The 12,031-nt window shown below is 41.3% G+C and overlaps 2 protein-coding genes across 8 annotated transcripts in view; one reads left to right on the plus strand and one right to left on the minus strand.

The window, feature by feature from the left end:
* Positions 1 to 12,031, plus strand: part of SIRT3 (sirtuin 3) — a 17,574-nt gene continuing 5,543 nt past the window's right edge. Inside the window, exons 1-9 of one of the 6 annotated variants that reach the window (XM_033156652.1) lie at positions 1 to 198; positions 855 to 950; positions 2,428 to 2,611; positions 3,007 to 3,189; positions 4,600 to 4,832; positions 4,999 to 5,099; positions 5,357 to 5,518; positions 6,525 to 6,731; positions 7,653 to 7,879. In XM_033156652.1, coding sequence (XP_033012543.1) covers positions 875 to 950; positions 2,428 to 2,611; positions 3,007 to 3,189; positions 4,600 to 4,832; positions 4,999 to 5,099; positions 5,357 to 5,518; positions 6,525 to 6,731; positions 7,653 to 7,865 — 1,359 coding nt within the window. In that variant the 5' untranslated portion in view covers positions 1 to 198; positions 855 to 874 and the 3' untranslated portion in view covers positions 7,866 to 7,879. Of the gene's footprint in view, positions 199 to 626; positions 951 to 2,427; positions 2,612 to 3,006; positions 3,190 to 4,599; positions 4,833 to 4,998; positions 5,100 to 5,356; positions 5,668 to 6,524; positions 6,732 to 7,652; positions 8,505 to 9,473; positions 9,572 to 12,031 lie in introns of those variants that run through there. The other 5 variants (XM_033156643.1, XM_033156662.1, XM_033156680.1 and 2 more) reach the window with 5 other exon arrangements.
* The window catches only part of RIC8A (RIC8 guanine nucleotide exchange factor A), a 19,894-nt gene continuing 18,123 nt past the window's right edge, over positions 10,261 to 12,031 (minus strand). For both annotated transcript variants that reach the window (XM_033156613.1, XM_033156631.1), the window contains one exon: positions 10,261 to 11,530. In XM_033156613.1, coding sequence (XP_033012504.1) covers positions 11,395 to 11,530 — 136 coding nt within the window. In that variant the 3' untranslated portion in view covers positions 10,261 to 11,394. The remainder of the gene's footprint in view (positions 11,531 to 12,031) is intronic.

The raw sequence follows: 12,031 nt of genomic DNA on the forward strand, positions 1-12,031 counted from the left end.
GAGAGCCGCTAGGGCCTCTCCGCGTCGGCCATAAGTGACCTGGACAGGGTCCCTCAGGTTCCTTTTGCTCCCTTTGCTCACGTGCATCGCCCCCGTCGGACGGAGGTTTGGGCAGGGAAGGGTCGCTCTCCCGCTTCTGGCCCCTCCGTCCCTTTCTGCTCAGTCTTAGAATCGGAGGGAGGTGCGGTTCCCTTTGCTGCAAGTGGCATCTTGCAACGCAAAGAACAGAATTGTTGGACTCATTGCTGTATATTGGTTTCGAAAATGCTAAAAAGAATAATATCCTGGATGGGGATGTGTGTCTGAAGTGGGCCTTGCCTTAAAATGAATGAAACACAGAGCTGTGCTTTTGGGGCAGTTATGGCAATCGGAGACTAATGGCGCCCCATAAAAAAGCCACTGTGAACGAGATTACACCCAGCAGGACCTACTGCAAAGAAAAACGCTATTGCCAGTTCAGAGCAGTACTGTATAACGAGAAGTTTTGTAGCATAATGCCTTAAGTGGTGGTGCAATTCATCTCCAAAAAGCTGCTGTAAAGGTGGTGGGGACCGTAGGAGATGGATTTTTTAGCATGAGCAGATCTAGGCTCTTCTATTAGGAACATTAAGGTAAAGAGCTTTTCAGCTGTTCTTTCAGGCTCAAGATCACTGAAAGCAAACAAGAGTGGTGCTTTGCCCTATACTCCACTCCAGATCTTTTGTAACCTTCAGACCACAAATACAACCCAAACAGGAAACTGACAATATACAGAGTGATACCAGCCTCCTGCCTACCTGCATAGGTAGAGCCATTAATAAAGGGAAGAACACAGAAGACATAGAAACCTCTTGATTTTTCTTTCTCTGGTGCAGGACTAGGCGGCTGGAGGGAAATGAACTGGAGATTACATTTCAGAGTCTCTGCAGGAAGGCATGCACTTTGTGTTGAAAGTTTTCAGAGACCAATAGGTAAGTAATAATCTAATACAGAAGAATATGAATGAACTGGAAGGGACATATCAGATTTTGGAAGAGTTAGGAGGGCTAAGTCCTGGAATAGAATATCTTACAGGTACTCAGGGAGACGGTTGGCATATTTAGTATAAATAGGAAAGTTGGATATAGGGAGCATTCTTGCAGTGCATCAGACCGTTGGTTGAGTACTCTGACAGACAACTGCTCTCCAAGATCTCAAGTGGACAGAGGCCTTTCTTGGCCCTCTATCTGAGATAACTAGAGATGCTGGGGACATTGTGCATGGAAAACATACAGTCTACCACTGAGCTAAGGTGTTTCCTCTGAACCAATTTAGAGTTGGTAATTTTTTTACATCCATCTGTCTGTAGAACACTTAGTCTGCAAAATGGTTTATAACTCTCACATCCTCCAAGGAGCCATATGAAGGAAGTGCAGTAAAATGTAACTTCAGACTTTTGCAGTGTATCCTCTTTTATCCCCTTTTGTTGCATAAAGTATGATTCTCCTTTGGAGCAAAACCTGTTGTTTTGTCTGTACAACTGCATGATAGATACTTAATAATAATTTATGTTCTTCAGCAAATACTACTCATATATAATGCAAGGCTGGGGAACCTTTCCCACTCTCCGGGGCTCCATTCGCGGGGGGAGGAGTAGACAAGGCCATACACCTGTAGTGTTTGGGGCCAAGGCCAAAAGAAGACACCCACATCCCATTCACAAACCTGCATACAGTGTTACCTCGTTTTATGAACTTAATCCATTCCGGAAGTCTGTTCTTAAACCGAAACCATTCTTAAACCGAAGCACGCTTTCCCTAATGAGGCCCCCGCTGCTGGTGCCCTTCCACCATTTGGATTCCGTTCTTAGACCGAGGTAAAGTTCGCAAACTGAATCGTTCGTAAACAGGACTGTTCTTAAACCGAGGTACCACTGTACATATCACGTGCACATATACACACTGTATCAGGCCGCCAGTGTGGTGCCCTCTCTTCATCCACCAGACAGCCTGATCAATGATCAGGAAGAATCAGAGTCATGGTTCAAAAACCTCTGAAGAGCATTGCATTCTGCTTGCTTGGCTTCTGTGCTACGTGCTGAGAAAGGGACTCCTCTTTCTCCATGCTCAGCACAGAAATACCCAGGAACTGCCAATGGGGGAAGAAAGTAATCTCTTCCTTCAGAAGCAGCTCAGTTAACTTTTGTGCTGCACAATGTGAAAGGGATGCCTTTTCTCAATGTGCAGGATAAAAATGCACCACACTGCCCATGAAGAAAGAACTGCTCAGCTCAGCTCATGGGCAGCTCAGCAGCAGGTCTCAGCCATGTTCCCTCTTCCCCACTACTGAGCAATAATTTTCAGTAGGCTGAGCAGTAGGCTGTCAAATGGGTTTTCTATTCCTCAGTGAAATTTCATATAGCCAACTATTACAAGCCCTGCATTTGAAAATGGTTGTTATGTTTTATAGGCTGGAGGAATTGCTGGATATGTTCCCAGCAACGTTATTATGGGAATTTTTCTGGTTCTATGGCCTGCAAAAAACTGCTCCTAACTTCATTGAAACCCACCTTCTTCTTTCCAAATGGAAATCTTTTCTTTCAAAGAACTCCAGAAGGTGGAATAGAAAAGACTGCAAGTACCTATGGAGTGAGGTATGATATCCTTTCTCCCGCTCATTTTGACTTAGAATTCTGCCACCTTCCTTCACAAAACGTGCTTGGGACACTTGTATTTATTTGTGTTTCTCTGCCTTATCCCAGAAGAATATAATAATCTCCTTGACTTAAAGTGCGCTCCTGGTTCTTCTTTTGCAGCTGTGGCTTCAGTTATTTTAGAATTCAAGCTGTGACTGCAAAAGGAAGTGTTGCGAGCGCATTTTAAGTCATATGACACTAGACAGAGGACGAGTAAAGCCACATTGTTAAAAACAATGCCAATTCAATGCTAGTATGAACTGAGGGAGTTTTCTCCCAGCTTCAGTCATCTCATTCTGGTGAATGACATTTGAATGTGTTTCTTTGTAACCCGTTGCATATGTTGCTGGCAGGCCCTTTTCATTATCCACTGCTCTAATGGTATTCTTTGGAGGTGGCAGAGGAAGAAATGATGGTCAAAAGGAGCGGCTCACCCTGAAGGATGTGGCAGAACTAATTCAGAAGAAAGAATGCAAGAGAGTCGTGGTGATGACTGGAGCAGGGCTCAGCACTCCTAGTGGAATCCCCGATTTCAGGTAACGCTCAAACTGCTGTCAAGGCCTTGCTCTCTTGACTGTACAGACATTTTCCCTACTCTGTAAAGTCTCCACCTTGTGGAAACTCTTCAGCAGCCACCACACTGCCCAGTCACAGATGGAGCGGCTTCAAGAAGCAGGGCACAGGCAACAAGAGTGAACTAGGCTCTTTTTTGGAATTGAAAGAAGAGGCTGGTACTGTTGGTGTAACTTTTTTCTATCCCAACATCGCACCAAACAAGGTCCATTAACAGTATAGTCCCTTAATGCCAAATAAGTCACATCATAGCAGGGGCAATTAGAATAAGGGCCACTAACTGATTGATGAATCAGGATTTTAAAATGTGCTTTTATATCAAATTCCTTTTTCTATATATATTATGTTTTATTGTTGCTATGGCCATTGGCTAATGCGAATAAAGTTTTATCTCTCTCTCACATCTGGATTTATGCTACATGGAGGATGCCACAATATGTCCTTTAACTATTTTATTTGACTTTCTTGCATCCAAAATTGCCCCTTTTATGGATTGCAGCCTATGTTCAAAAACAAATAGCAACAGAATCCAGAGCAAATACACCAGGTGTTGTGCATGAAGTGGCAGACACGCATTTGTGAACAGAATGCTATTTCACCAGTCACGCATCTCCCCCATCCTTCATGTGGATTGTCAGTCGCCTTTATTTAATTTTTGAAAGCATTTTGTGAACACTTATGTCTATAACCATTCAGCCATTGCCTTGTTTTGGCTTTTTTTTTAAAAAAAGAAACTTAACAGTTTTCTTTTTAAAAAATAAAGCAGTAAAGTGAAAAACTGCTATTGGGGATTAGAGAGGGATGTTTTAGGTGGCTTCATGCAGTGCCAGCCAGTGTCCTGCACAATCATCTTCTGCTTTCAACACATTTCTTTTTTTCAGAGAAGGAAGGCATGTTTAATCTGAGTATTTATGTAAAGATCTTTGGTCTCAGGGAAGTGTCACATTTTCCTGTATTCATTTGCTTGTTTGATCCTGCTATGCTGATAAAGAGTGAAACAATATGCTACTATATAAAATCAAAACAACCTTACCCTGTTTGAATTTCTCTTACCAGGCGTGCTATCAGCTACCCTCCTTCTCATTTTCTGGTATCATTGTCACAGTGTCTCCTCCTATCTTAAAAGTGTCATTGCTTCTTGAGAGAGGCCTCCATTGCTGAATTCTTCCTGTTCACCATAAGCTGTTCACATATCAACTGATAGGCCACTTTGGTGGTATGTCTTCTTGACAAACTTGTGAGAAAATATTCCTCAACTGCATTTTCTCATGTGAATTTACTTCTAATAGGGGTATACCAGCACATGAAAAACCTTTGCAGTGGCTTGGTTTCCTGGCATGTTCTGTAGTTTTCTTCCCCTCTTGTCTCCACAGGTCCCCTGGGAGTGGCCTCTATAGTAATCTCCAGCAGTATAATATTCCTTATCCAGAAGCCATATTTGAGCTTAATTACTTTTTCCACAACCCTAAGCCTTTCTTTACATTGGCCAAGGAGTTATACCCTGGCAATTACAGGCCCAACTATGCTCATTACTTTCTCCGACTTCTGCTTGACAAAGGGCTCCTTCTGCGTCTGTACACACAGAACATTGATGGGCTGGAGAGGGGTAAGTCTCCCCATCCCCTCAATTTGGATCTAAGAAATAAAAATCTAGGCTAATGTTAGAGATACTGCAGCAAACCTGTGGATGGCAGGGAGAGTATTCTCCACTTCCTTTGTGTTGATGGAACGTTTGGGCCGAATTGATCTTAACTCTGAGTTTTGTGTTCTAGTTGCTGGGATTCCTCCAGATAAACTAGTTGAGGCTCATGGTACATTTGCTTCTGCTACATGCACTGTCTGTCGAAGGTCATACCCTGGTGAAGACTTCAGGGTAAGTGACAGCACAGCAGATACACCACTCCGGGAATATCAAGCATACTCCAAAGGATGCTGGTTATGTTTGGCTTAGGCACCAAGAATCTTGTTTTGTGAGGTTCACAGGCTTGCTTTTACTTTCACTAATGCTTGGGGTGTCAATCAATAGTACCTATGAAAAGTGTCCCTTGTACTGTAATTTCAAGTGATGTAATGTGTGGCTTATACTACCTCATGTGGACTCATATCTTGCTTTCTGTGTTATCATTATAGGAGGATGTGATGGCTGAGAAGATCCCCAAGTGCCCTGTGTGTACTGGAATGATAAAACCTGACATCGTGTTTTTTGGAGAGGAGCTCCCTCATCGGTTCTTCTTGCACGTGACAGATTTTCCTATGGCAGATCTGCTCTTTGTCATCGGAACCTCCCTTGAGGTCTGCGCTATCCTGAACATGGGAAGAGAATGAAAGCTGGGGTATTGAGACAGAGTGGTTCGGGGACTCTGGAAAGCAATGTGGATCCAAAGGGAAAGCAAGGGTGGCAATTCAGGGATCAACAAAGTCAAGTGCATCTTGGGAAATGTGTAAGAAGGATTTATAAATAGCTCGGGAAACATAGATTGCCAAAATTGAAGAAGGGATTTGTGTATCTAGTGGATGTAGGGAGAGGCAGAATCAGTGTTGTTGTCTCTCAGTGGCAGGGCAGAAGTAAATGTGCCTTCAGCATATACATATGACAAGACAGTCTTAACTAAATATTGTTGTGTCAGTCAGGAATATTGGAAATGCACGCAGTTTTTCCTATGATGTTATCCTAGCACACACAATAGAAATCTTAACATGCACATCCACCCATCAGCAACTGTGTTAGCCAGGGGAAAGGGAGAGCAATATGGACTCAGTCACCTGTACTGTAGGGATCAGTGAGGAATCAGTACATCCCATTTCCTAAATAAGAACCATGTAGATTTCCTTAGCTGCTGTTAGAATGCTCTGCATTAAGTAAGGGTGAATAGCTGGTACAATGTATGGCCAAGGGTATGCACCCTGAAATAGGTAAGGCTTTGGTTCAAATATTAGATTAGCTATGAACTCACTGGATGGCCATGAGCAAGTCATTATCTTACAAGCATCAGCTATACCCTTTCACTTAGGAACAATATTGCTAACCTACCTACCTGACTTGTTGAAAGGATTACCTGAAATAATCCAAGTTTGAATTGCTTTGAGTGAGCATTTAGCAGAACCACTGTACAATAGGTAACATATATCCTTTATGTTAGCAGGTTCTCATTTACACTACCATATACGCTACCTCGTCATTAACCAGTATTTGGGTGCGTAGATAGATAGATAGATCTCAAGGTGTTACAAATTTCTTTTGAGCTGTGACTTAGGAACAGGAATATGCAGCCTTTTTCTTTTGGTGTTTGGATTTTAGGTGGAGCCATTTGCCAGTCTAGCTTATGCAATTCGTAGCTCTGTTCCACGTGTGCTGATCAATCGGGAATTGGTGGGACCATTCGCTCAGCCACAGCACAGTGATGTGGCTGAACTGGGAGACGTCATCACTGGAGTAGAAAAAGTAGTGGAATTGTTGGGCTGGAAGGAGGAGTTGCAAGAATTAATGAAGAAGGAAAAAGAAAAGGTATGAAAGTCCGAGTTGAAAAGCTTTTATTCTCTCACCCCATTTCACTTGCAGAATCTCTCATGAGTACAAACATTGCAGGAGTTCTGAAAAGAGCAGTTCATCGCCAGTATTGGCATAATATGGCCTATACAAGATTTTTTTTTGGGGGGGGGAGTAATCTGGCATGCCAGTACATGTGAAAAGGTTCTAGGGGTCTTAGTAGACTACAAGTTTAACATGAATCAACAGTGTGATACAACAGCAAAAAAGCTAATGCTATTCTAGGCTGCACCAACAGAAGTATGGTGTCCAGATCAAGGGAAGCAATGATACCGCTCTATTCTTCAGACCACACCTGGGCACTGTGTCCAGTTCTGGGTGCCACAATTTTAAAAGGATATTGACAAGCTGGAACATGAGCAGAGGAGGGTGACCAAGATGATAAAGGGTCTGGAGACCAAACCTCATGAGGAATGGTCGAGGGAGTTGTTTTCTCCTGCTCCGGAGGGTAGGACCCAAACAAATGGTTTCAAGTTACATGAAAGGAGATTCTTAGTAAACATCAGGAAGACCTTTTTAATCCCTCGGAAGGTGGTGGACTCTCCTTCGTTGGAGGTTTTTAAGCAGAGGTTGAATGGCCATCTGTCATTAATTTCAGGGGATTGTACTATTTGATATTATTGAATTTGTACACCACCATTCATCCAAAGATCTCAGGGAGGTAAACAGCATAAAAATACAAAATAAGATGAATATCCCCTCCCAAAACAATGGAATAGATGAGTACCTTCTAACTCTACAGTTCTGTGATTCTGTGACATTAGAAATAATGGCATTTCCCTATGTTCTTGTTGTATTCTTACAATTCATCAGTGATATGCTTTCATTTAACTGTAAACGAATCATTTCCTTCTCTGTGTTGTTGCTTTTTCACTTTAGTCAGTATCAGCTGTTGAACGGATGGACTTTGGAACAAGCAAGCTTCATAGACAAATAATGTTCTTTCTATTTTTAGCTGGATGCAAAAGACAAATAGGAAATCTGACCCCTGCTGTTGGAAATGTTTACCTCCTAAAGGACTGTTCGCTGCAGCCAAAGGTTACAGCAATAAGAGCAGAGAACTGGAGGAAAATATGCTCTCCTTTGTGCTAGCATCCAGTAGGTTACAAGAACTAAAAATCATTCAGAGAGTCAGTCTAGTTGCACTTGGATGTCCTCTGAAGGATCTTGGGAGATGATGATCAAATGGTAGGTTGTGAATTTGCTTTTGCTTAAGGAGAGGCTCTAGATACCAGAGAGGAAGATGAAGATGTACATTATAGCTGCTACTTCCTATTAAACATCACCTTTTAAGCTGTTTCTCCAAACGAACTCTTCAAATGTTTCCTAAACCACCACAAATCTTGTGGTGTTGCACTAGTAGCAGTAGCCTTAGCGGCAATAGAATTCATCACAGTTATGCTGAATCTGACATTGTACCAACTTGTGAAAGAATTTTGATTACGCCAACTTTAATAACTAAGCTTAGAAGTTTGACTTTTGAGTCAGTGTGTCTTCTGCTGTAGCTTCTGTGAAGATCAACCTGAAAGCTGATATTCTAAAAATAATTTGATGTATTAATATGCAGTGTATCATTTATGTAACATGAAAATTTAAGGTCCGTGTAACTACAATTCTAGCAAGAAATGACAACAATGAAAAGTGTAGTGAAGCTGCTGTTTGAACTTGAATAAACACTTATTGAGTGGCAATAATTAGTCAAAATAAAAGCATGTTTCAGCAGTCTCTCAATATTCTGTCTGCAGATTTTCCAGTATTTAAATTCTAAACTTGTATTTTCTGTCCTTGAATTCATTTAATGGGGAAAAAAGTATTGTGGGCATCATTCACACATAATTTTCTGACATTTTTCTGGGTGTTATTCAGCATGTATGAATGACAGGCTTTTTTCTGTTTAATAGAGATGCTGGGCTTCTTTCATTATGTAATTGTTGACAAATAGATTAAAGGAAGTTCTGGGTGGTTAGAACAGTGTTATTTGTAGTGTTACCCTGAATTAACATTGAAATTGTGAAACCTATTAAATCTAGTACTGCTACTTTATGAACTTCAAATTACCATGAAGATCCAAACACCACTTTGTACGAGTCAAGTGTGTGTAGCTTAATATTAACTTTGTGGTTGTGCCATCTGATAACCATGTAAGCCAAGGATTACCTGGCCCCTCTGCTTTTAGGAATTGTGACTAGTTTGCGTCCCCAATTTGAAGAGCTCTACTTATTGCTCTCCAATTACAATCAACCTCAGAGGCTGGATCCCCCGCCCGCAAGCTCTATTTTCAGCAAGGTTGTTTTTGCAAAGAGCTTCTGATAATTTGAATGTGCCAACAGATTTGTTTATTTGAATGTGTGATTCAAATATTGGATTGGAAAGCTCTTGAATTTAGGATAAGCCATTCAAATGAGACATTTGAATCACCAGCCTTGCTGAAGTGTGTGTGTGTTTGCGTTTGCTATATATGGTCACCCCTTACTTGCCTTTTCTCCAAACTAAAAACGCTGCAACATTTCCTTACAGAGGAGTTCCTCCATCATATTGGTTGCCCTTTTCTAAACCTTTTCCAACTCTACAATATTGTTTTTGAGGTGAGGCAACCAGAACAGTACACAGTATTTCAAATGTTGTTGCACCCAAGATTTGTAGTTTTATTTTCAGCTCCTTTCCTAATGCTCCCTAGCATGGAATTTGCCTTTTTCACAGCTGCAGCACAGTGGAGCAGCATCTTCCATGGAGCCATGCACTACAACCCCAAGGTGTTCCTGGTCACTGTCAGTTTAGAACCCATGAGCATACACATGAAGTTACATCATTTTACACTTGCTTCCACTGAATTGCTTTTGCCCTTTCATTCAGTTTGGAGAGTCATTTTGGAGTTCTTCATAATCTTTGTTTTAATGACCCTGAACCATTTTATTTTAATGACATGGAAGACAAAAGGAATATCAATGGCCATTAGGCATGATGGCTACGTGAACAACAGGGGAAGGCTTGGTTGTGGGCTTCCTGTAAGTGCCTGATGATCACTGGGAAACAGGATACTAGGCAGACCTTTGGTCTGATGTACAGACCTTCAATTAGTTTCATTGTGTTGAAACATAAGTTATTAATAACCTTTTAACTATATATTAGAAGAATGGGGTATGCAGAAGAGTCATAATTATACTCAATGTTAGTTTGTGGAGATAATCCAAAGTTTCCAACTTTTTCATACAGTACAGCTAGAATCGGGCAGCTGGAAGATCATCCAGTCCGATGCAATGGACAGGATACTCCACATATGTGATCACTACAGATTGACTGATAAGACACCAATGGCCTCAGTGAGGTTTAGTTTGTTGAAAGCACAGAAAGTTTCACCGCTCATTGTGCTTGAGTACAACACTGCTATAACTGGACTCCTCCCAGTTTGGCTGCAGTTACATTGCCAATAAATTAATTTCTAATTGCTCAGATACAATCACCCAAATAATCAACAGATGCACACACATTGTTATCTGAAGGCTTCATTTATTCTAGTGAAAATCTTTATATTTGTGCTAAGTTCAGAAACTGTTGGCAAAGTTGGAAACAAAGTAGGAGATGGGGGCTGCTTGTTTAAACAGAAAAGCCTATGATCAGGATGAAGGTACATAACAGGGTGAATGCAGAGTGCTATGGATATAGGAGAACTGAAGCAGATTATTTAGAGTGCGGTTAAGCAATTGGTCACTGCCTTTTGTCTGAAGAGCACAGAGAGTTAGATTAGTCCAGAAACCAAACATGGTAGAAAGAGAAACATGGTGTCAAAGTTAGGGGGGATTAGAGGCTTTCCGGCCCCAGATTATCAGCCAACACCAACATTAATGTCGCTGTGAGCAAAGGATGTCTCAGAGTTTTGCACATTATCTCAGATAATGGACACACCCCACATATACATACTATTTCAACAATGCATATTTCCTTACCTGCATGTTTCCATACACATGCAATGTGTCTTAAAGGAACTGCCTAAAAATGTGACTGATTGCCACATACATTGCACTTATATGCCTCCAGGAGTATGCTTTCTTGCATTTCACATGTAAAAAAAAAAGGCAGGCTTCTCAATGTTCACACATTTCTATAATATTTCCCAGTCATGTATGCAAATAGACATTTACATTTGCCAAGAGTATCCGTGTGTTTTAAACACCACCATGCTGTATGGTTGCTGCATTATGTGCTTTGCACAAGTATCAATGCGCGCGCGCACACACACATATATCACCTGTGTGTACCACATTTTGGTTCCATACAAGTAACCGTGCAGTGCACTCACAGCACCCTTAAGTGCTACTAAACCTCTTTGATATAATAAGAGATTGCCCTTCCCTCCATGAAATTTCTGCTCAAAAATCCTTGGAATCGGAGTGTAATAATCTTGTGGACACAGAGGGAAAATAGATCAAAAGAGCTAAGCTGTAAAGAGCTCTCTAAGTTAGGAGTGTTACAGAGCTAGAGAAGAAACAGATGTTATACCACCCTGGGTGGTGGAGATCCATCCCATGGGAAGTCCTTTCTTGGGACAGGTCTCCTGAAGCAGCACCTGTTACAGAGGGAGAATAGAGGGTCCATAGGTTTTTGAGGAACAAGAAATGTTTTTTCAGTCCAATTCCAAGTCAGAGTCAGAAGATAACCTTTCCTCAGATATCTGATGGACAGCATCCTCCAAGGAGGTTACATTGAGAGAGGTTAAATTGCCATCTGGATTGACCCCCATTGGTTGGATGACTCGTTGTCTGCAATGGAAAGGAGAAATAGCACAGTCAAAGAGGGGCTCCTCATGATAACATTCTTAGAGAAACTATCAAGGAGAAGCCTACATTAAGGACAGACCAGCAGTATGCCCACTTTGAGAAATGTAATTCATTTGTTGATCCTAGCAGAAATAGTATAAATGAAATCAGTGTGTCAAATCTAAGAGTGTTATTTAGATTTTTTGGGTAGAGAGGATGTACTCTCCATATTTGGCCAGAAAGCAGTTTTTCATGCTCAGAAACCTGAACAGAACTGCCTACATTCTGTCTGAAATCAATTTATATGATGAGCCATTTCCACTGAAAGGAAAAAAACATTTTTTTGTTTGAAACTCATTGGGAAATGTGGAGACTAGCTTGCTAATGAAGGCTTTTTCTTCATTTTACGGTACACTGGAGCACTATTTTTGGCTTCATTGCTAGTTAAAGGGCACATTAGCCATGCAGCAAATGCTAATTATCAGCCTTTCTGAACCTTCATGA

Source organism: Lacerta agilis, chromosome 1 (genome assembly GCF_009819535.1).
Source record: "Lacerta agilis isolate rLacAgi1 chromosome 1, rLacAgi1.pri, whole genome shotgun sequence".
Classification (NCBI taxonomy): domain Eukaryota; kingdom Metazoa; phylum Chordata; class Lepidosauria; order Squamata; family Lacertidae; genus Lacerta; species Lacerta agilis.